The sequence below is a fragment of the Lepidochelys kempii genome, chromosome 16 (genome assembly GCF_965140265.1).
Source record: "Lepidochelys kempii isolate rLepKem1 chromosome 16, rLepKem1.hap2, whole genome shotgun sequence".
Taxonomy (NCBI): Eukaryota; Metazoa; Chordata; order Testudines; family Cheloniidae; genus Lepidochelys; species Lepidochelys kempii.
In genome coordinates, this window is record NC_133271.1 from 27,977,211 (window position 1) to 28,003,156 (window position 25,946).

A 25,946-nucleotide genomic window follows, 5' to 3' on the forward strand; every position below is an offset into this window, starting at 1 on the left:
TCTCTATCGATGCAGGGCCTGGCTCTTCTGGGTATCTGCCCACCCACTCGCCCGTCTGTGCCTTTTCTCTCTTGTCTCAGCTACAGTGGAAGATGCATTTGAAAATTCTCCAGGGCAATCCAGTAGCCCTTGCCCAGTGTCCTCCTTTGTGAACATAAAAATGAATGTCTCTGAAACATACATGGAAAAAGGTGGCAGATAGACAGGGAAATGTGATTGCAAGCTCTCTGGGGCAGGACTCATGACTTTCTTTTGGGCCTATGAAGGGCCTGGCTTCCTTTAGGATGCAGTAAAATGAATAAATACAGTGAATACATGTAACCAGCTATTCAGCATTACATCATATACAATCTGTGCGTGCCAGTTAGATCCTTAGATGGTTCATCTCTCATTCTCAGCTATACATTCATTAAAACTTAACGTTAATTCAGTGAAGGGCCAGTTTATTGACAAATATATAATTATTTTTATGGATCAGATTTTCTCTGATTAGTTGAAGCCTTTAAGGAGTCTCTTCTCTAACTCAATCAGAATGCAATTTTTCAATCACAGTACAGTGACAATTATTGCTGCATTGCACCAAAGTGTTTTAGGCAAAACAATTCCCTTCTTTCAGTCAGTTGGTCTATCAGCAACGTCACTGCAATAAAATAGTGCACCAGAAACAGTGTCTCCTGCCTCAGAAACAAACACCTCTGCTGTGCCAGGACTTTGCTTCCTATATGAGCCAGACTGTGTCTAACCGCTTGAGACTGTTCTCCTGCAATAACTTTCCAGTCATGGACACACTGTTACACAGAGCTTTCATTTATTCTTTACTGCACCAGCCATTTTAAAAAGAAAAGTAATACTTTGCATTTTTTTATGGCATGTACATTTGGTAGAGTGCCAGAATCTTCTCTCAGCAAGGCTGGCCCCTGTATTTTGGGAAAGGTTGGGACTTGGCTCTCAGGAAAGTAAGTGTAACAATAGTTTCTAAATTTTACAGCAAGTCTGTCTCTTACTACTGAAGGCTGAGATGCCAACTCCCTCTAGTTCCAATCAGCTTTGCTTATCAATATTTCAAGTCATTATAAATTTAAAGGAGCAATGCCTGAGGTTAATGTGTTAAGTATTAATGATTGCAGGCTCCAGAATTGGCATTATTAGTGACATAACCTCTGGATCAACCTTTAGCTTTATAATTAAGACACGATTTGAAATTTAGTTTACAAGTCTCCAGTAAAACTGTTTCAGAGTAACAGCCGTGTTAGTCTGTATCCGCAAAAAAAAAAGGGAGGACTTGTGGCACCTTAGAGACTAACAAATTTATTAGAGCATGAGCTTTCGTGAGCTACAGCTCACTTCATCAAAACTGTGGCATTTTCAGGTGCTTTATGGTAGATTTAAGTAGGAACCTAGTCTAAAAAAAGACACCCAACTCTATAATGTGTAGTAATTCTTAGTTGACTTTGGGTACACCAGAAGAAATCCAAGACTCAGAAAACCACATTACATCATAAATAGCACCAAAGGGAATCAGGTTCTAAATCCCTCTGTTTCTTGATTCCCCTTCCCCCAGCCCAACTGCACATTGTCTCTTTAGAATGGGCACGTTTATCTGGGCAGTAAATGTTGGTGCTTAGGACCAGGTACAGCTACTAGTGTAGGGACGCAACAAACTTCTCACCCCTCCATTTCTGATTAGCAAAGATGAGTCAGAACTAGCCTTTGTCTGTGTCCCCATTTTGCTCTGAAAACTTTCTAAATTAAGGAAAACTGTAGAAAGACTCTTCAGGTTCTCGTTTCTCTGTCCTTGTTCTCTGAAGCTGCACAGCTGCTGAGGGCCCTGCATGCTTCTAAAGCAGCAAGGTTCTGCGTTGTGATGGCAAGAGACATGCCTGGAGCAGGACTGTGTGGGACGCCCAACACCAAACCCATTCACTCGGGCATAGCACAGGACTGGGATTTGCCCCTCCATTATTACCTAGCATCAAAATGCACAAAGGCGATTTGCTGATCTTAGCACCACTTTGCAGATCTCCACTGGAGCCTGTTGCCTTGGCTCCACTGGACAAAGTAAATGCTGCAGGGCACGTGGAGTTTGGACTCCACTTGGTTTGGAGTCCGAAAGTTTGCAACTAGTCTCAGGCCTTCTCAGGCTCCGAAGGCAGCGTAGGCTACTGCCATTGATAGAAACTAATAAGACTTTGTAAGTAAGCGTCAGTTTTAAAAATCTATTAATGTAAGCAGAAGCCAGCGAAATGGGTAGTCAGAGGAGCGCCAGCTATTGATTGTCAAGTTTCAGAGACTATTTCTGCTAACCATCAGGGTTTCTTCAGCTCCACTGGCAGAGTAAAGATAGGGAAAGACATCGGGGTGCAGAGCGTGGCAGATTTGTTTAAGAGCGATGTTATGTCCGGGCAAGGCTGGGGAACTGCTTGTGGCGGAGGAGGAGTTAATGTGCCCGGAACAAGGGCAATGGATTTGAAAAGACTGGACACCCCTGCGACAGCTGAAGAGCTAGGTCTAGATAATGCTCTTGTCCCAAACCGAAAGGAAATGAGGAGCTCTGCTTGGGAAGACTTTAACTGACTGGTTCTGTGTTAACAGATTTGATTGCTTTTCTTTTTCTTGTTTTTAATTGGGAAAGGGCTTTGGATAAGATTTAACATAATCCAATGCAAAATAAAATATAAAAACAGCTACGTAGGCCCCCAAGTGCGGTGGCAACGGTAGCCTAGAACATGAAGCTGGGTCTGTCTACTGGACGTTTTATAGTAGTGGCCATCAGCGGCACCGCTAACCCATTAGGAAGCCTGGCTGGATTTGAGCATAGCTTGTGCCTTGGCCCATTTGGTGTCTTCTGTAACGCTGCTGTAATAGAGCTGAGTTTTGAGAGTTGAAATGTTCAGGTCTAACAACATAAGGGCAGCTGGCTAGAACTGCTCTGAAGTCCATGGGAACTTTGCCGTTGCCTTCGGTAGTTTCAGGATTGGGGCCCCGGGCAGCAGTGAGAGCCTGCTGAGTTTAGCATAAATGGGGAGGAAAATGCTCCCAACAGTGAAAGTTTTTCATTTGAAAACTTACAATACTGGGATTGTGTGTGTGTGTGTGTGTCTAATGTTCCTGAGCTCTTTGCAGATCTAATGTCAGGGTAAAAAGGAAGATGCGGTGGATGTTTTATCCTTAGATTTTCAAAGGCATTTGGTAGGATTGCATATGAAAGATAATTCACTCCGGGCCTGATCCAAAGCTCACTGAAGTCAATTGACTAGGTTCCTACAGTGGGTTTTGGTTTGGGAGCTAGAGCAGCAAGGAAAGGGTTAACACTGGGATTAGAAATACACTAAAATGGTTCATAATACGTTGTGTAAATGGTAGTTTTTCTAACTGGAGGAATGTTCATGATACACTGGATCGTATACTATGGGACCTCTCTTCTGTGAAGTTATGGATGGGTCAGATTAGATCAGATGCAAGAGATCAAAGCCTTAGGATGAAACGAAAACAGAGATGCAGAAGATGTCATTAAAAAGCATGGAAGCCACCATTGTAGCTAAGCCTCCAGTTCCGTAGAATCAGCAGGATCTTTCCATGTGGGGTTCTAAAGTGGCGGCTCCCAGCCTGGCAGGACGGTGTGTGGGAATGGAGACCTAGTGTCTCTGTGTTTCAGTGATGGCAGTTGTGGTCAAAGAGACAAGCAGCTTCTGGGAATGGGATTTTTTTGGAGGGGATGATTTAGCTCAGATGTGGAAAACAGAGTTTACTGAGTGGCCTGCAGAGAATAAACCCAAATAGAGAGAACACAACTCCAAGGACCCGTCATTCAGGACACTGAACAGAGGTGAGAGAACATCCCTGAAGCGTCTGCACAGGGAGTGGCTGTAGTAACAATGGCCAATGAGATACGGATCTGCATCGGCAGAGGAAATGACTATGATTGGGAGCACAAGATCTGGCTGGACCTCACCTGACTGAGCCCTCCACTTGGGGGAATAGTTCTGTTGGCAGATATTATTGCCATAAGCAGGGTGCAGCATAGGGCCACAGACGGGGCAGCAGGTTTAATCAGTGTCGAAAGTCTGCCCAGGTTGGGTTTATTTTCACTGGGATATGAACAGGTGAAGTAGAGAGGGAGACGTTGCTCTCGGGGAAGGCAGCAAAAGCCAGAGGATGCATCCAGAAATCCAGGATAAACTTGGCAATCCATTTAGCAAACTGGAAGGAGTAGCACACCCACGGGATAAGCAATGGCAAAAAACAAAAAAACAAAAACAAAACAAAACAAAAAAACTTAAAACAAAAAAACTTCAAATCCAGACTCCAGCGAGAAACTGCTGAATTGGAATTCATTTGCAAATTGGATACTATTAATTTAGGCTTAAATAGAGACTGGGAGTGGCTAAGTCATTATGCAAGGTAGCCTGTTTCCTCTTGTTTTTTCCTACCCCCCCCCCCCCAGATGTTCTGGTTTAACTTGGATTTAAACTTGAAGAGTGGTCAGTTTGGATGAGCTATTACCAGCAGGAGAGTGAGTTTGTGTGTGTATGGGGGTGGGGGGGATGTGAGAAAACCTGGATTTGTGCAGGAAATAGCCCAACTTGATTGTCATGCACATTGTGTAAAGAGTTGTCACTTTGGATGGGCTATCACCAGCAGGAGAGTGAATTTGTGTGGGGGGGTGGAGGGTGAGAAAACCTGGATTTGTGCTGGAAATGGCCCACCTGATGATCACTTTAGATAAGCTATTACCAGCAGGACAGTGGGGTGGGAGGAGGTATTGTTTCATGGTCTCTGTGTATATATAAAGCCTGCTGCAGTTTCCACGATATGCATCTGAGGAAGTGAGCTGTAGCTCACGAAAGCTTATGCTCTAATAAATTGGTTAGTCTGTAAGGTGCCACAAGTACTCCTTTTCTTTTTGCGAATACAGACTAACACGGCTGTTACTCTGAAAAATGGCATCAAAGGAAGTGACTGAATGGGTCTGAGAGGCCTCCGGACCATTTTATGGGAAGAGGGGAGTTGAAATAACTGGAGATTGGGTTGAGATAAACATAAAGATTGCAGGTCTGTGGGGACCAGAGGTCTTCCCTTGACCAGGAATCTGTGTCCCCTTAAATGAAAAGCCTAATGCCACATTGCAGGAAGAGTCCCTTGTTTTTTTCCAGCAGTTGAGAGAGGAGCTATTTTCAAGTAATGGGAGAGTGAATCTCATGAGAGTCAGAAGTTTGGTTTGGATGCTAATCCATACCTCCTGAATCTGCAGACAAGCTGGAAATGTCACAGGGCTTTGCACCCCTGATTCTCATCATTAGAGGGGTACCAAGAGACCAGTACTTCCACTCCCAGTACTGCTTATGCCCAGGAAGTGCAGAGAGGGCGGAGATGAAAAATACATGTTAGAAGTCAGCTTTGATTTTACCCAACCAGGTTCAGCCACTGCTTGTAACCTCCCCCACTGACAACTCTTCCTTGGGAATGCCGTGGGCGGGCTCCAGGGTCCAGGAGAGGAAGGAACATTTTCTCACTTAAACATTTAATTCAAAGTTCGACACTGCCCCTTTCAGCAAGTACCTCCCCGGCTTGCGCCGCTCACTGTAAATCGTGCGGCTGGTGGAGCTTCCCTGAGCTGCAAAGACAGTGGATTAGGCTCCCAGATACATTTAGGTGCAGATGGGAGATAAATGGTTTCAGGTTTGATATCAATATATAAAATAATATGTAGAGCAAGTTTTTCAAGAAATACATAAATACAAAAATGAAATTGTATTAGGTGTTCATAGTTCAAGAGTGCAGGAAAGGTAATTTAGAAAAAAGTGTCCTTAGCAGAGAATATCGTCCGCTATAATTTAGAACTATCCGATCAGCATGTGTTTGGGGGAGATAAACTATCATCTGTTCTTTACCTACTCTGGCTGCAGATGAGCCTCTTTCAGGTGTCATGAACGCCAGTCAGTCGATCAGACATTCTTAGGGCACAGTCGTTGGTGAAAGCTGGTCAGCGGATTATGGTAGTAAAATTTTTTACTGCTTCAAAGAAAAGAAAAATGTGCTTGATAAGAATGTATATTTAAAATAAAACCTGAATCAATGTAAATACAAAGGAATTGAAAGCCAGCTTCTGCATTCTGTTTAAAAAGATTTTTATTTTATTTTATTTTTTGCAAACACATTAAAATTAAGAGCCAGAGATTTATGGGGTCTTATCCCTGCCTTCAAATTGGATGCAAATAAATGTAAATAAAAAAGGTGAATATGAAAAAATAGTTTCTAGAGGTAGAAATATGAAACTATTAACCATGCAACATGCACCATAAATACTCCACGTATTATTTCAAAATTTCATAATCCGTTACATTTAATTAGGCACAGTCCATGAAGTGTGCACGGCCAATAAGCATGTGGAAACAATGGAAAATATTTTGTGCTTTGTGATGCATAAATGTTCAGTTTACTAATTTCAATAATGATACTTCACTGTCAGCTGCTTCTTTCACAGAACAAACGCTGACCTGTCCTGTGGAAATAGCATGTGCAGGGAAGCAAGGCAGGCCCACGCCATACCAAACCCTGCAGTTATGCATTTTGATGATTTAAGTAATAATTTATTGTCTTTTCTATTTAACATTGTAATTAACATGATAAATAAGTGCAACAGTATTGTTTGAAATGTAATATACAATTAAGCCCAATTAATTAATTGGCCTTCCGTGATCAGGAGGAGAAAGATGTTCATTTTTTTTTATGTGAAGAGAGTTTGTTTTAATGACAAATGTGGTGCTAAGCAGCTTACGTTTGAGACAACTTGTAACAGTTTGGGAAATTGCAAAGTCTGGAGAGCCAGGAGGTGCTGGGGTTCCCAACCTGCTGCTTCACTAGCCACCAGGGCACCCCCGCCTGAGAACATTTGTTTTTTGTTTGTACCACTTCTCTGCTGGCCCTCAGCCAAGTGCTCGAGAGCTCTCCATTTGAGAAGTGCATCCTCTGCTTCGGAGCTTGGCGTTTCTTTGTGATTGCTTCATTCTCTAATAATATCATCTAGCCCTGCATCTGCAGATTTCAGAAGAGTCCAGCGCCATTATCTCTGTTTTTGAGATGGTGAAACTGAGGCACAGAGCGGGGAAGTGACCTGCACACGGTCACGCAGAAGGCCGGTGGCACAGGCAAAACTTAGAATGCAGGTCTCCTGACTCCTAGTCTGGTGCGCAATTAGGCAGCCGCACAACTTCACCAGGCATGGAGGGGAGGGCAGGTCTGAGCCCCCACAACACCCACACACACTGTCCCCTGTGGAGGGGGAACAGTGGACAGTGTTGACCAGCCTGTGATCAGAGGTGGCTTTCTACGGGCTAGCCCTGCTTTCGCAACTCTCCTGATCTCTACCCTGTACCATCAAATGTTGCCTGCACCTGGGCCGGTCCCAGGGCCCGTCCTGCCAAGACTTGAGCTGGTAACTGAGGCCCTCATGCTGCCATGTAGCAGTTACTGCTGCTCATAGCAGGGGCGAGGCACAGTGCTTCGAATGGCATAGATCCCTGCTGACCTTCACGGTGAGCTCGCTGCAAGGAGCCCCTGTTCCTGTGCGTGCCCACTGCTCTGAGGTGGTCATTAAACAAGGGTGAAGAGAGTAATTCTGGTGACCAGGAACGTCTTAGCAGCATCATAAACGAAGTCTAAAATATACCCCCTTCCAGAAGAGCACAGAGGGTTGCAGTATGGAAACTCCTGATTTCAGGCTAAGCTGTGGAGTACGTCATGCACCCACCTGCTCAGACGAAAGGTTCTCTCATCTTAAGCTGAAATTTTTACTGATCTCCCCGCATCACGGGGACCTCCAGCACTGGGTGCCCAGCTGTATGGACAGACACCCCCACGTGGCATTGGAGTATCCACTGTTCTGAGCGCAGGGAGACAAGGAAGCCATTTGTGTTATGTGGAGCAGTGAATGGGAATTTTTAATGGTCTCACTGGATAGGAAAACCTTTATTCATTCACTGGAAACAATTTCATACATGTCATGGGATTCTCCTCCCTGGGTCAGTGAAACCCGGATACCACAGCACAGATCCAAAGTGTTCAAACTTCCCTGTTCCCAATATCCACTGACATGTTTGTCCGTGAGTCGCTGTCAGGCCTTTCAAGCAATCTTTGAATGATGTTTCCTGTAGCAGGCACTTTGAAAGTGCCTCCCCCTCCTCCAAATAGGCTGAGACAGAGAGCATGAGATGACGGTCAGGGCCGTATTAAGGCATAGCCATTCGATGCCCACGAGTAGGGCCCCAGCTCCAGGAGTCAAATGATTACGTCAGAATCTCAGATGTCATGTAACGAAATGAAATGCGGCTCTAGCCAACATGTTTGTAAAGAAAAGCTCGAAAACACAAACCAAGCGTAACCGATGCAGAGACGTCTGCCTGAGTCTGAAGACTGCCTGAAACTATAGCTCTGAGAGGTGTGAACTGCTGCATGGGTGTTAACGCCAACACCCCTTGTTCTGAAAGAGGCCTCCCCTCACCCCCTGACCACCGCAGTTCCAGTGAGAGCCTGGTGTGGGGCTACCCAGGTGGAGTCACAGCAGAGCCCATGCTGGGGTGTGTCTGCAGCCCCAGCTTGCTGTGATTTCCCCAGCTTGCTGCCAGGCCCGACTTTATGCAGCGTGATGTGAACAGCTGATGCTGCCATTGGGGGCTCTCTCTTGGTCAGTGCTGGAGTTCTGCTTTCCAGGGATCCCCAGCCTCTGCTGCTCCTACCACCAGCCCCCAAGGTTTCAGCTGCAGATCAGCATTTTCCAACCTCTCCTAAATCCAGACCCTGCCCCAGCGGGAGCCGGAAAGCAGCCCAGCTGCGCTGGGAAAAGCTGCAGCCAGGAGGGACCCCAAGCACGGGTGAAGCCTCTGTGGCCATGCACTTTCCCATGGGGTGGGAGGCAGATAGTCACTGAGCTGGAGGGAGAAGAGTCAAACCCTGATTCCAGTGGGAGCTGCAGGAGCTCAAGCCCGCAAGTGAGCCCTGGGATTAACACAGCTGACCCAGACAAACACGAGCACCATGAAGCCAGCTGAAAGCCTAGCTAAGAGAGAGCCCTGGCCTGTACTGCCCTCAGAGCCTGTGCGGCATACGCCACCACCAAGGGCCTGACTGATTCCGGTGCCTGGAAACGATGAAATCCCAGCAGCTGGAGGACAGTGGGAGCAGGGCCATGTTATTCACTTGCTCTGCAGGCTCACCCCCCTTGACCCCTCCCCCATTGTTCTGTCCACATGTCTGTTTGTCCATGTGTGGCCAGACGTTGGTTTATTAGCGTCTCTAGACTGCAGGCGCCTGACTCCATTACAGCTCAGCTGCACATCTATTTGATGAAGGATTTTCTAAAACAATCTCTGGGTGGGGTTGGTGAGAGATATACATGAATTCTGATCTGAGTGTTAGAAACAGACTTTTCCTGGGGTGACCGGTGAAGCCCTAACCCAAGTGTTGAGCGCAGATTTTAATTTGAGAAATAGTTTAACATTTTTTAGATATTCGTTTAGATGTGGTATGCAGGTTAAACATAACGTATGATCGCTGCTCCTTTCATTGCTTCCAATTAAACCTTGCTTGTTAGTTTAACCTCTTGGTAATCCCATCAAACAATTGATGTCAAGGAAACACTGCCCACAGTGGCTTTGGATGAGTGGCCATTAATTTTAATTGCCTTGATATTAAAGATTAAGAAGTATTGGGACTAGCAGAATGGAAACGATCTGATGTCAAGCAAATCCACTCGCTGAGGCTTCCCCAGGCTGCTGGTGATATTAAAATTTTACTGTGAGAATTAAATAAACCTTTATTAGTGATGGCTGTTGTTTGATTGGTCCAGAGGTGTGCATAAACAGAGGGTTCTTACACATCCTCGGACAATACCGTTGATGTACAGAGATTCCTCAATTATGAAACCGTTAATAAAGCTCTAATCTGATTGTCTACAATAATTATTTGCTGGGTTTCATTAATGTATTATTGCTTCCCTGACTGACAAGGTAATATTAAGTGCAATATATAGAATACAATGGAGTATTGTCCAGGGAAAAGAAAGTATAAGGCACACTTTCCTTATTACATTTAAAGCTGGAGGCTTTTCATTAATTATCTTAAATTCCTGCTGTATGGTATATAATTTTGGCATTTTTTTAATCTCCTCCGTATAACCAGGTTGCCTTATCAAGCTATACAATACAGCTGTGTTCTGCTTGTTACATGTGTTGTCATTTTAAATTGAATAGCATTCAAGAGCTGTAGTCACTTGTATCCATATCATACAGTGTGCCCGGCAGAAGTACAATTCCTGGTAATTTCTGTTTCTTTTTATGAGAGGGAAGGAGCTGTGCAGGGTTCCTCTGTCTGTACAGAAGGGTATTATTTCCTCTGTGTCAAGGGATGTTCCACATGGTCATTTAAAAATAAACAAACAAACAAAACCAAGCACAGCATCAGCTGATGGTCATGACTCCATATCTGGCATCTTGGAAACAGGAGTTAGAAGTTTAAGGCACTGCTCCAAGATCCATTGATGTCAGTTAAAAGACTCAAAATGATTTCAGTGGGTGTTGGACTCTGCTAGACAGTGGGCCCCTAGCAAGCAAATGGAAATAAAAAACAGACCTGACTGCAGCCCATATGATTCATGGAAAGGCAGGCAGGAGAAGGCATGCATCTAGGGACACAGCAGAGTCCACCAAACAAGCCTTCGTGAACCCCTAAGCCCTGTGTTGTCATGTAAGTCCATGTCTGTCCTTACAGGGTTTGCTCTGAAAAGACCTTCTTCTAAAACAGACTCAGCCTTGTCCGAAAATGGAAAATTGGTAGATCTCTGTTGATTGGTAACTGTTGTTTTCTGAAAAGGAGAAAAACTCTTATTCCCTGGCTAGGGAATAGCTTCCTTTATGGGAGTGCCAGTGACCGTGAATTCAGCGGGTTGGAATTTGAGTATCTTTCAGTTGTGCAAAGGCCTCCAAACAGCAGCCAGACTTGCAGCCACTACTGATGGGGCTTGGATGTGGACAAAGACCAGGAGTGAAATTTCCACATGCTATTGCTAGTCTGGCTTTCCATCCAAGGGAAGGGAGGGAGTTTGGCAAGCAGGGAATTGAATTAGGGTCCCTTGAGACCTAGTTTGCTACCTTAACCACAAGACCACAGACTGCCAGGGTAACCTTGAGATAAAATTTCTCTGTGCCTCAATTCCCCATCTGTACAATGGGGGCTATAGTAATAATATACTCCCTTGCTCCCACCCTTTGCCTGTCTTGTCTGTTTGGAGCATAAGCTCTTGGGGTGGGGGCTGTCTCTTACTTTGTGTTTGTACGAAGTGCAGGACAATGGGGCCCTGATTTTGTTCCAGACCTCTAGGCATTAGTGTCATAAAGTAATGATCGTCTGAGAAATTTAGTTTTTGAATATGTTTTAAAATCATCAGACAGCGATAACTGTTGTTTATCTGTGACTACGAAGTTGCAATAATCTTTTCATAACTAAACAAAGGACATGCAGAGAGTATAAGGGGGTGAAGTCCAGAAGTTGAATGTTTTAAGTGAACATGGCAGTGTTCACGTCAGCTACTGCCATGTGATCTTGTAAATGTCAGATTTGCATTGTTAGGGACCCGTTTCCTTTTAGAATTATATTGCAGAGTGTCTTGGCATGAATACAGTACAAATAGCTTTGTTCATGGAACAAGGCATTTTCTTGATGGCACTGTATGCCACATATGTAATGAACTGTGATTATTAATTAAGAACTTTATTCTAAGGGCTGAAATTAGAAAAGTTTGTATGATTTCTCAGTGGCTTTGTTTAAGTTGCTCCAGCCATGACCTTTGCATGGGTTAATAGTTAGAGCCTTATCAGCCATCTTGGCATCCATGCAGTATCTTCAAAGGGAGATGACAAAAGTAACTTTTCATCCATTATTGATTTATATTGTTCCTTTCATTTTCAGCAGACCAAACATGATTCTAGCTGTAGGGCTGCCAAGGTTGTTCCAGCCCAAAAATAAAGAACAATTGCACTCGTTTGCAGCTCTCTCTGTCTTTCACTTAATCAAATGTTACCTTTACTTCCCTTCAGTGGCTTTTGGGGTCTAGTGTTCATTTGCTTGACAAATGCCTTGTTGTTAACAGTAGGCAAAACCATGCTAACTGCACAGCAAACTCCAAGATGCATGTTGTCATAAGAGTAACCCCTTGTGTATTAGTTTTGCCAAGAGACAAACTGAACCATGTCATGCTCATATCTATAATAATATTCAACTGATCCTTGATTATTGCTTAGTTAGTCTAAGTACCCAGTGGATATTCGACTGAAGGCTGGGAATTGTGTATTTGATGGACCCAAACTTGACATTTGGAAGCGATCACATCTCTTCCTGCTGAACGCTATCAGAGGCTTGACTATTTTCCCCTTTTTCTCCTCCCAACCAACAGGTATCCAACTGGTTTGGCAATAAGAGAATCAGGTACAAGAAGAATATAGGGAAGTTTCAGGAAGAAGCCAATCTTTATGCTGCAAAAACAGCTGTGACTGCAGCACACGCCGTGGCAGCAGCTGTCCAGAATAACCAGACAAACTCCCCCACCACACCAAACTCTGGTACGTACCAGGAGCTTTTTCATTCACCCAGCCCAGTAAATGAAAGCACCCTGAAAAGCCAAGTGGGAAGGATTTGCAGTGAATTTGGTTTGGTTCAGAATGTTGCAGTATTCCTCAGCCAGACTTAGCCATGGCATCATTTAAGAATGTAGAGTGGGATTTCTAAGAAATGTTGGGTGTTGGTTTAACCATCTCATTAACTTCAATGGTAAAAGGCAAGTTGACTTCAGTGAGAATGGAGTCCAGCTAATGCTGAGCACTTCTGAGAACCCCAGTCTTAATCCACAAAATGAACGTGTCACTGCCAGGGTCAGCCTTTCGGCAATTTCCTTTTCCTGTAGCTGTTCCAACAGTGTTTTCTCCCCCAATTAAAGAAGAAGCCAGGCAGAACTTCATGGCTGTTCAATACAGTGTTGAAGGCTTGAAATGTTGAGTTACAAATGAAATGGTATAGAGGGGAATATTTACATTCTGCTTCACACTAATTGGACTTTAAATGCTGGGCTGCTTGAAATGAATTAATATTGTATATAAAACATATATCTGAGGTATTTGTGTGTTTTAGGGTTCCATTATCACCTGTTCATTTACAGTCTTTTAGAAATTTCTTACTAATGTGTTGTCTGCATATTGCAGAGCAGTGGCTCTCAACCTTTCCACACTACGGTACCCCTTTCAGGGCTCTGATTTGTCCTGTGTACCCCCCAAGTTTCAGCTCACCTAAAAACTACTTGCTTACAAAATCAGACATTAAAATACAAAAGTGTCACAGCTGCACTGTTACTGACAAATTGCTGACTTTCTCATTTTTACCATATAGTTATAAAATAAATAAGAATATAAATATTGAACTTACATTTCATTGTATAGTATACAGAGCAGTATAAACAAGTCATTGTCTGTATGAAATTTTAGTTTGAACTGACTTCACTAGTGCTTTTTATGTAGCCTGTTGTAAAACTAGGCAAATCTGTAGATGAGTGGATGTATCCCCTAGACGACCTCTGCGTGCCCCCAGAGGTACACATACCCCTGGCTGAGAACCACTGTTGTAGAGATAAGCACTGAGCTAGGAGTCTGTAAGGGGAAGGAGCTCTGTTGGGGGCCAGAAGGCAAAGGTCTCCACCAGAGTAGTGATGTCTCTGATGCTTATTTGCAGCTAAAGTTTTGCTGTAACTTAATGGTAGAGAATGTTTTAAAAACTTACTATGGAAAAATCCTCTGTGGAAACAAAGTGAGTAAGTGGGGGGAAAAAGAAGTTTCTTTCTTTGATGGCAAAAAAAATCAACTTAATAGGCAATTACCAGCCATTTTCTTCCCAAGGAGACATTAAACACACTCAGAATAAGTTTTTTTTTTCTCAGAGAATTTAGCAGTAGCACCTAATGGTAAAGAATTCCAGCAGAGAAAAGCACTCCATTTTAAATACACCCGACTGTACAGTAAGTTGCTCTTCCACACGGAGAGCTAGACTACGGTTTGTGCTGCTTTTCGGTAGCTCCCAGGGCAGTTGTCTACCATGACAGTTAATGTGATGGTAGCAGTGGTGTTTAAAAAGAAGCTCATGGGCACAGAGTGTAGGAAAAGGCCCTGATCTTGCTGTTTGATTCGGTTTGTGCCTAGGAATCTCCATCCAAAGTGCTTCTCACAGGTGCACTGGCTGCCAACCAGTATCTTTAGCCATGTGGCTCACAGTCTAGCTCTGTGTCATTGGTAATTTGCCTTTGTTTTGGGTCATGAAACTTATTCTCTGTTATGCACTACCTTTCCTTCTTGTTTCCTTTTCTTCTTCATCTTCCCCTGCCTTGAGGGCTTTGGGGTTATATATTTATAGCTCTCTGTTATTCAGCTACTTAACTCTTTCCTTTCCAGGTTCTTCTGGTTCTTTTAACCTCCCAAATTCTGGGGACATGTTCATGAACATGCAGAGTCTGAATGGGGATTCTTACCAGGGGTCCCAAGTCGGAGCCAATGTGCAATCACAGGTAGGAGAAATGCCCCAAACTAGGGCCTTTCTAGCAGGGTAGGGTTTGGGCTAAAAATTCCACCTTACTCTGGCTCTAGTAAATGTTCTGTGCCTCACTGCAGAATTGAGGCTGCATATTCCTAAATGTGGCCTATTATTATCCTAGCATTGAATATAACAAATAAAGGAAAGAGAGTGATTTTTTTCTGATTGAAACTTTAAGCTTTGTGAATGCATTCGGCTCTGGCTTGAGCTCATGGAGTGGGACTGGGTGCATCTGACTTTCACAGATCCTGTAAATTCTACCAATTTGCCTTTTATTTGTTTTTAAACACGTCTTTGTTTCATTTTTGGGATAAAGGCCTTTTTTTTTAAAAAATGTCAGAACATATCTAACTGAGCTATTAAAGAATGGTTCATTCTCAAGTGCGGTTCCAATCCATTCAGACAGAGCTAACTCCATATTTTATTCACAGTATATATGTCTATACATATACTTACATATGTGCAGACACATACATATGTATAGATATATACACCAGTTTGCTGCAGGCACTTAAGATGGACTTACCGGATGCATTGCTATGAGGAGGTTATTGTTTGGCTGGTGTGAGAAACAAAGATGTCTGGGTTTTAACATGCAAGGATTTGTTGAAATTCTGCCAGTCATTCTTGATGGATAAATTTGTCTTTCGTAGAAGATGCTAAACCCTTTTGGCGCACATCATTCAAAATATTGCCTGTTGTAAGTGATGATGTTTTAATGGGTGTGGAATGATGAATTTTGTTTCCTCTTACTTAAAGGTGGATACCCTGCGTCATGTTATCAGTCAGACGGGAGGATACAGTGATGCCTTGGGAGGAGGGTCACTGTACAGCCCACATAATTTAAATGTGAGTACCCTTGGGAACAATAGTTCGGAGAGCCATAGGCACGGGGTCAGGTAAATGCAGTCATGAATACGCGCATTAATAATTCTTGCAATAGCGTTTTTATATGCATATTTGGGGTTGGGACAAAACTGCCCTTTGTATAGCCACTTGTCTCAGTGAGATGAGGGAAGATTCTGAGGAGCATAGGCAGTTTGCAATTTTGTATTTTGTAGCTGAGATACAAGTTAAATGTATGTGACTTCTCTGCCTATTTTCATGCTTGGAGAAGGTGCCCTCTCCCCCAGAGACTCGAGAAGGCCATGATCTGTAATTTGTTACTGCCTGCCATCAGATCTCAGAACGTTGCTTTAATAGACTTACAGCCATTTCAAGGGTGCTATCCCCCCCTCCCCCCCCGTCTTTGGGGGATCCAGAAACATATTTGGCCTTTGTACTAGAAAGTAGCGAGCAGATGATGGTAAATCTAGAGGCTATGGACCTGATCCTGGGAGGTGCTGAGTGCCCTAAATTCCCACTGAAATCAGTGGGAGCTGAGGGTGCTCAGCACCTCTCTGGATAGGACCCTGTGATAGGCACACTGTGCTTATAAAAAAAAAATGCAGCCAGCTCATAGCCCATCGAGATAGACGCCTCGATAAAGACAACCTCAAGAGGAACCTCCCCGTCTCAGTGGAGGCTGCGCTGGATCATTTCATCTTTGTATTTCCAACATGCTTCGTTCACCCTGGCTTCGTTTGTATTTGTTTGTTTAGATTTTTTAAATGAATTTTTAAAAAACGATCTAAAGAGGAGGCTGGCCTTTTCCGTCACCCTCAAAGACGTTAAAATACCAGAGTGGGCTAATTCTCTTGGAAGACAGCATCTCTCCCCATCCCATGCTCACCTGCTCAGTGAACACTACCCATTGTTGGGAATAACTGTAGATCAGCCTATGGGCTGGTGAGTGATATCAGAGAGCCTGCAGAAAAGAATAGATTTTGAGGAAATGGAGAAACAAAATGTGAAATACTGCAGCTAGGGTGAGAATTGGAGAGTTCCCCCCTTTTTAGGGTTTCCACTTGCTGTAAGAGTAAATATTAATGATTTAAAATGTGATTGAAGACGTTCAATTGTAAAGGGAAAAAAGTACCATTAAATACTCAAATCTTTTACATTTGAAATGTCAAATTTTTCTTTTTGGGTTTATAAATAACTCATAATAACCCACAACAAACCATATAAAAAGCCTTTTAGTTGCATTTCTCCTTTTTCATTTAAGTGTTTTGAAATGCTTCAGAGAATTTGCGATATCCTTATCAACATGATAAAATATGAAACTGTGATTGCCTGCAGCATTTTACAGACATGAATTCCATCTTCGCTGATGAGGCCTGATAAGGCGCTGTTGTATAATACAGTGCATAATCTCAAACCACCAGAGTAAGGATTAATTTATTTGAAAAAAAAAAAAAGCCTGCTGACAACCTCTTCTCCAGCTGCCAAGCTGAGTAACAATATTGTACATTTGTTGTTTATAAATTTGGATAAAAGAGGAGTGATGTTTACTTCAGCTGGAATATCTTTAGACTCGTATCTGCACAAGAGTTTTTCTTTCTCTAAGTAGATTTTCATATCTTTAAAAAAATAAGGCAGCTCTGGTACCTCTGCATTCAGAACAACATGTTGCACATTCAGGATCCGTAGCTGAGCTGTTGAAGTATTTTAAACCATGCGTTCGGGTTTGAGCTCAAAGGCGATGGCAAATTAGTATGTCCATATTGTTTACAAAGACACCCCAACCCTTGAGTTTGTCATTACGAGAGGGTCTCTCTTTGTTGTTGTTCATCGGCATAGGGGATAATTATTTATTGTTCTCTCTGTCCTCATTTAAACCATAAAGCATTTTCTTTTTTTGTGGATGATGGAAGAGCTTTACATGTAAAATCCATCAATACGGTGAATGGTAGGGAATTCTCAAGGACTGGTTTATTAGAAACGGGGTGAATAACCTGCAGATTTCACATTACCTGGGCAGGCAAAGAGAACGAAATTCATCAACCTCGACTGCTTTTTTGTGTGTCAAAATTTCAGAGCATATATTATTTGACTGGCTAAAGCCATAGGTTCTAGCTAAGTGACTGAAGAGTGCTGGCTGATTGTTCTGGTAAGGAACCACGTCATCAATAAATTAGCATACGTTAACCTTTCCTTCCTTGATGGCACTTTGTTTGGGGAAGAATTCCTGCAAAGGCTACTCTGTGCCGCGAGCACTGAGAGGCTGCCTGGCTCACTCTTGCTGTGCCAAGCCGGGCTGCCCCGTCACTTCCACTCAGCATTCCCCCACTCACGAGGCCTGCGCCTCCCTCTTCTTGACTGACATCAAAATATGTAGCGACAAGCTGTCTGCCACAGCAGAAATTTGATCAGACATTGATTTCAGCAATTGCCTCTATAGGCCAAGACATAAGGCAAATTTGTTCCTGAGTTCTGTTATTGCTGATGCAGGTCTAATGCGCTGAGGGTCAGGGGCATGTGGAGACATGGAGCAACATCCGAAAAAGGGGCTACGTTTATAGATAATTGGAAAACGGATCTGGAGAGAGCGTTTCCCCCTCCTGTTTGTATATTTTTACTCTGGGAGATCATATTTGGAAGGAAATTCAGGCCTGAATTTACCCCAGTAGACCTTGGGTAGTAAACGGCTCTGACATGCATGAAAAGGAATTGGGAATTTTTGGAACTGAAATGACGATCAACCAGGTTGAAACATCCATTTCCTGAACAGCTACAGTTTTTTCAGGCTTAAAATGGGGGAGAAGCTTTAGTTTTCAGCTATCAGGGAAATCTCTTCTGATGTCCTTCATTAAAGCCTGAATGATTTTTACAGAAATCCTATCACCCTTATCACATCACCTCGACAAAAGGCTGCTAAATCCTAACTTGCTCTTTGCTTAAAGTATCTTCTTTCCTCTATAGGGTGTATTGTTTAATATCTCTTGTTGTGTGCATTTCTGTTTCTTTGCTTTCCCAAATCCTGTAGCTAAAGGGAGTTTAAGAAACAGGCCTTCCTAGTGCATCATTGCCTAAGCATCAGCTTCACCAGGCTATTATTGTCTATGGTGTGATGTAATGAATATGCATAATTGTATCAATTGAATTGTTTTTCCCTTTTCAGGCTAATGGAGGCTGGCAGGACGCAACTACTCCATCTTCTGTGACTTCCCCTACAGAAGGGCCGGGAAGTGTGCACTCTGATACCTCTAACTAATCTCCTAGCAACACTTTTTCCCTGAGCTGAGATGCCTTGATTAGCGCATTCAGAGTAACAGGAGAAAAAGAAAGGAATTTTTTTTGTAGCCAACCACCTACAGCTTTACTGTAAAACCTTGTCTTATTAGAAAACTTGGTAAATCTGTTTTTTAAAGGTATCATAATCATTTGTATTTATACTTAAAACACACAATGTTAAAAAGCACTTTATCCAATTAGGCCAAGATTTAGCATTGTTTATAGCCCTGTAACTATTTTATCATAATTTATTATCAGCTGTTTTAACAATGATGGTCTAACAGTTGCCAATTACTTGGCCTTAAGGGTAAAAGTTCAGTATATGCTTAACCTCAATAACAAGAGCAGACACAAAGAAACACCCCACCTAAATTTAACTTCTTGCATATTTCCATGGAAAGCCTAAATGAATTACAAACTTTGATTGTGTTTAATCTTTTCATATCTCTTATAGAGCTGGAATAAAAAGAGCTGTTCAGTTATTTCAGTTAACAATGGTTGTGTTTAAGAATTCTTATTCGTCACATTTTTGTTGTGATCTATTGTTTTATAAATTAGATTGGAAACTGGGAGCACCAGCATCTACTCTCTGTATTTCAATAATGGACATAAATTGTTCTAAGAGATGAAGATACTTGCTGCTTATTTTTGTGGAAGCCAAGATCTGGGGTTTTACAGTACGAGCGAGGTGCTGCACACGGATTTGCCAAGACTTGTTACGTCCTCTTGGTAACAACAACAAAAACAAGGAAGGCACCATTATATGGAGTGTTGTATATAGTGTAGCAAAAGAGTATTTATACATCTCACCAATCAAAACACAGCTTTATTACCTCATGCGAACTCATACAAACCAATAGAATTTCAACATGTTCTGTAGCTTAGAGTGCTCACTTACTACCTCTGAACAATGCTCACGCTGTAGTTTGTCTCTTTCTTATCTTTTTGCATCTTGTAATTAACCCTTTGTTTCCCCTCATGAAATGTAATGTACATTGTCATCTTTTAAAAAAATCAGGGTTGCATTTGCAACTTTTAAAAAAGCTGAAGTGGAAACATTGGGTCTGAGGTTTAACACAAACAGTGAAACTGTTGTAAATACTGAGAAACATTTTGAATGTTCTTCATCTTGTTACTAATCCACGCAAAAAACAACAACTAATTGTAATGCATACAGATTTCAGTATTCAGTACTGTATATTTCGCCCTGTATAACAGGGGGCCCTTTCTTTCTCTCTTTTGTATTGTATGCGATTCTGAAACTGATTGAGTCATGAAAATAATTTGTGGCAGTGATTCTAATGTATTAAAACGTTTCGTGTTACTTTCTAACTGGATTACACCCTGGATTGAAAAGTCTTCCTCGTGGTAGTTATATGTAGTTTCAACATGAATAAACTTTTTGCTTTCATGATCAAATGTTGATGTAATTTCTTCCTGCTCAGTTTGAGTCAGCCATCAAAGATAAAGTCAGAGACTTACGGAGGAGTGTTCATAAAGCAGGAGTTCAGCATTTCTTAAGTACAAATAGCGAGTGGCGCACTCTTGCCTGAAGGATAGTTGAAATTCTAGGCATAGTACATCCTGATAGATATCCACATCTCTTTAGTCAAAGATTTCATAACCAAGATTTACCATTTCATCTCTAGGCTTTATTCCTACACTGCTCTGTTCTGGAACGGGCAGTTCAAATTGAGGATCATGAAAGGGGAAATCTTTTAGACTAAATTTAAAAAGCAACATCTTATTTACTCTCAATTATGGTCTTTATTTAGCATTAATTTTTAAAATATAACCTCTGCTAACAACTGCAATTTGATTATAAAAATATTTTTCCTTATAATAAAGACTTAAAATGAGCAGTTTTTTGTTTTTATATATATATATATATATATATAGTCTTTCCAAAAAAAATTGTTAATAAAGTAAAGGTCAATAACAGGTAATAGCCTATTTACTATATCCAAAGGAAATTGACTCACAGGAAATCAAATTAACATTAACCACTTGCGCCAAATGGTCTCTGATAAATAGAACTACCTTACGATTTCAGTTAGTGTATCTAAGCAAAAGAAGGTATATCTAGCACTCCTATTCATCCTAAGTTGGTGCAGTGCAGATGCAAACTCTGTAAAATAGTTGACTATCACATTTACTTTTCAGTCAGATGCTTGTGCCCATAGGTGTTGATTTGTCAGCTAAATGATTATTTGCATGATTCAATTAGCTTGTGGGTCAGCTTTTCTTATCAACAGTCTCTGTGCTAAGTAATTTTGTGACGTATCTTTGTTTCCTCCCCAAAACACAGTGAACACAATTTATCTTCCTCATTGTTCCAGACACCCGTGTGCATCAGTCAGCACAACTTTTGTGTTTATTTATCACACATGCACAATTACTGGTGCACTCTTCATCAGTTTTAGAAATCACAAGTGCTGCTTTGTCTACAGAGGGCGCATTTAAAGAAATACCACCCTCTGCAAAGGAGTCGTTACCCATTGATCAGCGTTGGAGCAAGGGGGTCTGCAGACCTCAGAAGACCTCCTGTGTGCCGAAGAAATAGAATGAAACAACACACGTGTGGCGATGGAGCTCTCACACGCCACACGCTCTTGTGTTCCTTCTGTAACTCCATGGAAATAGGGTCTGAAATGGAGCGTGTGTCAGCGGAGGCTCAGGCAGTGTAACGAACACACAGACGTCCCCCATCTCCATCACATCGTTGCTGGCCACAGGCAAAAACCTGTCATACGCTGATGAGGTTCATAGGAAGGCCATCAACAACCTTTGGGCCGCACTTGCATGCCCTGTGCCCATCGGGCATCATTAGAGTGCTTCTTTACAACATTAAGGCTGTGGGTCCTTTGAATTACAAGTGCAATTTGGCCTTTCCTTATAGTAGAGAACAGTCACGTGGTTACATGGCAAATAATACAAATGTTATCCTTGAGGCTTGCTCACACATCAGAAAGGTTTCCTGAAAGACCAGTATTAGACAAAGGCCTTTGGATGGACTGGTGTTTTCCCTAGAAGCTGAATGCTGAAGGAGCTGGGCTAAGCCTAACTGAGTAATAATCACTTTGGTAAGAATTTGGCCAAAGCGTATTGGTCCTGTAAATGGAGCTGAGTTTTCTGATTAGCACTGAGGCTCCTCTCTGGTGCTATGGGCCATGTACTCTGAGTGTGGGGTGAAGGGCTTCTTTTGCTCCCCAGAAGTGGTGCTATTTAGCAGTTATGTCTTAAGGCCGTTTGTCCAGGTTCCTACCTGTCCATAGTCATGATAGTTCTTCTAACCAAAATGGCTTTGGAGTATTGTCTCATCAGTGCCTGGTGGCTGTCACTTGGGAATGCTAATGGGCATTCCCCACTTGAGGGCCCCTTTGTGCTGTCATGGCATTGAAAAAGGGCACTAGTGTAATGCGAATCAGGCCCTCATGTCTTGAGATGGAAACGCACATACCCTAACCCTAATATTCCTCTCGGATGATCATTTTGCAGCCAATTTGCTTTGTACTGGGGTCTCGCAGAGCAAGACTCAGGCTGAGATTTTCAAAGGGGTCTATGTAACTTAATAATAACACAAAACCTCCTGGTTCTTACACAGCACTTTCCACCAGTCGAACCCAAAGCGCTTTGCAGAAGGAGGGCAGGATCATTAACCCCATTTTGCAAATTGGGAAATAGCCACATAGCAGGGCAGTGACTTGCCCAAGGCTGCCCAGCAGTCTCAGGGGCAGAGCCTGGACCAGCCTGTGCTTATCCACTAGGCCACGCTGCACAAGCTACTGAATCATGTCGGTGTTTTTGGAAAGCCCAGCCTGTATTCAGACCCTCTGGAGCAGAGCAGGAGCAGCAGGAGTCTGATCACCAGCAGAGGTTCCTCAGGTAACCTACAGGAGGAGGAAGAGGGCACGGCCAGGGTAATGCACTGAAGAAGTGCCTAGGAGCCCTGAGTGTCTTATAAGAGGATTTGTGAAGCGGCCCCAGGAGCCAGTGTGAAATGTTTGAGGACGTTTACATGGAGCTCTCTTACAAGCTACTTAGCTCTTGGAGAGAGAGTTCAAGCGTTCCTCCTGGCAGTGTTTACGACTTGCAGAGTGCCTTGAGTAGCAGTTGCAGACTTTCCACATACAGCAGGAAGGAAAACACAACAAACATTTCTGTGCCAAAATCAAAGCTGCAAACGATTTTTCTGCTTTGGCTATTTAGACCTCAAACTCCCGGCCCACAGCTCACTGTGTCTCTGACCTCAGCTGCAGTGAGGGGTGCTCTCTGTCCAGAAAGGGCCGAGGCAGGGAACCCAAGGGAGTCCAGCAAGGAGGCAACATGGGACTGGCCTAGCTGGAGAAGTGCTGCAGACACTGTGAACTAGAGCATTAAACTGCTGGAGACTAACTAAAAGCCCCGCAGCTCCAGTGTTAGCATTAAACATGCCAGGGCTGAAATTCACAGTATCACCCTGTGTTGATGTGTCTTGCAAATGCAACATGGGAGTGTCAGATCTAAGATGCTGATGCCAATATTGTCATGCCATGTATTGCCACCGTGATACAAATAACTCCAACTAACAGGAAATGTTTTCAGTTTGTGTTAATAAAAATACATCTTTTTAAAGACTGGAATTCTTCAAAGATTGGCAAATTTTATTTTATTTCATTAGCTTTATTGTCACTGCCATATGGACTGTGAAGAAAAGTGAACCCTTAACTCAGAGTTATCCACATGATACACAAAGCACGGATACAATTGTTAAGGATAAGCCCTGGGAGTGATTTATTGCTTGCATTGTATTAGCCACACAGGAGTTATGATATGCTTCCTATTCCTGTATCATATCTGTATTTTATTAGTCTAATAATCTATTGCCGTATTACATCAGGATTCCCATCCGGTTAGCTTTTCGCAGGCGGCAGAGGAAGAACGGGGGGGTCTGTGCCCGGCGGCTGACTGTCCGGGGCAGAGCCAGGGCTTTGATGGCAGTGCTGGTGAAGTAGGTTGCCTCTGCTTTTTGCTTGGGGACAATGGGTGCCGTGTACTTTGCTGTGGGATGCGCTGAGCAGCCAGTGCCTGATTTTTACCGCAGGTTTTATGTTCTCCATCCATTTGGCTTATCAGAGGTCGGTAATGTAAACTTGTTCCTGGCCCCTAACTAAGCATGTGACATGCTACAGAGGAAAGACGCCACTGGCTTGCAAAGTGACTGGAAGAGTAAGGCAACAGCTACTGTTCAGGGCCCACTGGCCAGCTCAGTGACATTCTCTGCAACTTAGGAAGTTGGACAAGGAGTGTAACCCTGAAGTGGCTCTAGCCGGAGTGCTGTAGCGTGGGTGTCTTTACCCAGCCTCGCTAGTCAGGGAAATCTTTGGTCTCACTCTTCAGAGAGCAAAACCCTGCAGGAGATGGGGAGCTATTTGCAGGGATGCCTTCCAAAGGTGCTGTGTTTATTTGTGGCTGGTGAATAGCGTTGCTGTATGGAAGATGTGGCTCCCCTAAGCTCTCTGAACCTTAGCTCCAGACACCCATTCTTGGGACTAGAGCGTACCGTTTCCCCCACCTAATCGACAGCACAGCGTGGGCCGGTTTCCTGTGCACCTACAGCAAGCTCGAGCCCGGAGGGAAGCATCAGCTGCAGAAGACAAATCCCCAGCCCTCACCTAGACTCACCCAGCACATGGTCCTTATTGCCAGGAGTGATGGTGGCCAGGGTGGGGCTCGGGAGCCCCACAGGCCGGGGAGCGAATTAAAAGGCAACACTGCTTGGTTCAGCTTCTTCCTCTGCTGGGGGAAGGCCCCCAGCACACCCGGGAGGACGGGGTCCAGTTTATCTCAAGCTTTTCTTGCGCTGTTAGAAACAGGTTTTCTTTTCTCCCTTCCTTGGGGCACTAGATTTCCCACTGGGGCACCCCAGGTCAGGACACACAGAGGGTGTCATTTGGGGGTCGGCCCATTTCCCCTGCGGTGCTGAGGGCTTTGTCCCTGGGCCATGCCCTGTGCAGCTGGCTGGAGCTGGCTTGGCAGTGACAGGACAGCAGGCTGGCGAGCCTGTGGCAGCTGCAGCCCCATGTTACTGAAGTGCGGCGTGTTCATTTTCACCGTGAATTAGTGAACGACACCATGCGACAGCCAGCCGGGGATTTATGTTGACCTGAAATACAATTTTATGCTTTCCCCACATTTTCTGCTTTGATTTTCCTACTGGTTACACCTGACTCAGCGCAGACGTGTGGCGGGGGGCGGAGGGGGGGCCCAGAGGTTGTGCCAGCTGGTCAGAGAACAGTTAGGGCTCCTAGCATTGAGAGAGACTGTGCGGGGGAGGCAGCTTGAGATTGTGGGACAAGCCCATCAGCTGGATGTCTCTGCTACAGCAAAGCCACACATGCCACAGAGGCTCCTGCGGCACTCAGCAAGTGCTGGCGGGTGATTGAAGGGAGGGGGAAGACCACACAGGGTTTAAATATGGTGTTTCCAGCTCATAAACGAAAATGCGAATCTGGAATGCGATCTGTATAGCTATAATTCCATCCTGCACAAGAGCAGCTGAAGAGAGACGAGCGTTCAGCTTGTGTTCATAGCACAGAGGCAGGTGGCTAGCCCTCTCTGGGAGCTGGTGCCAAAAGGACGTGTATTCCAGCACTGGTCAATGCAGGGCACCGCTTCCAGAGTGTCTCTGCCGGGCAAGCTTCCCAAGACAGTCCGACTCTGCGAGTTTCCGCGTCTGAAAACTCAAGATTCTATTCCTTATGGCAGGACAGTGATCAATTGTTCTCCAAGTACAACGAAGGTCAGACAAGAAGCAATGGGCTTAATCTGCAGGAAGGGAGATTTAAATTAGATATTAGGAAAAACTTTCTAACTATAGGTGTAGTTAAAATCTGGAACAGGCTTCCAAAGGAGGTTATGGAATCCTCTTCGCTGGGCGTTTCGAAGAAGGTCAGACAATCCCGTTGGGGTGGTCTAGGTTAACTTGGTCCTGCCTCAGCACAGTGGGCTGGACTTGAGTTCTTGCAGTCATGGAATCATAGAATATTAGGGTTGGATGTCATCTAGTCCAACCCCCTGCTCAAAGCAGGATCAACACCAACTAAATCAGTCCTTTCCAGCCCTATGTTTCTATGATTCTATGATTTAACAAAAAAAGAAAAGGAGGACTTGTGGCACTTTAGAGACTAACCAATTTATTTGAGCATGAGCTTTCGTGAGCTACAGCT

At 43.6% G+C, this 25,946-nt stretch overlaps 1 protein-coding gene across 9 annotated transcripts in view; it reads left to right on the forward strand.

The window, feature by feature from the left end:
• PBX3 (PBX homeobox 3) overlaps positions 1–20,142 on the forward strand; it is a 165,300-nt gene extending 145,158 nt beyond the window's left edge. For 7 of the 9 annotated variants that reach the window (XM_073314194.1, XM_073314192.1, XM_073314196.1 and 4 more), the window contains 4 exons: positions 12,446–12,611; positions 14,484–14,596; positions 15,382–15,471; positions 18,626–20,142. In XM_073314194.1, the coding sequence (XP_073170295.1) occupies positions 12,446–12,611; positions 14,484–14,596; positions 15,382–15,471; positions 18,626–18,718 (462 nt within the window). In that variant the 3' untranslated portion in view covers positions 18,719–20,142. The remainder of the gene's footprint in view (positions 1–12,445; positions 12,612–14,483; positions 14,597–15,381; positions 15,472–18,625) is intronic. The other 2 variants (XM_073314197.1, XM_073314199.1) reach the window with 1 other exon arrangement.
• Positions 20,143–25,946: the final 5,804 nt, after the last annotated feature.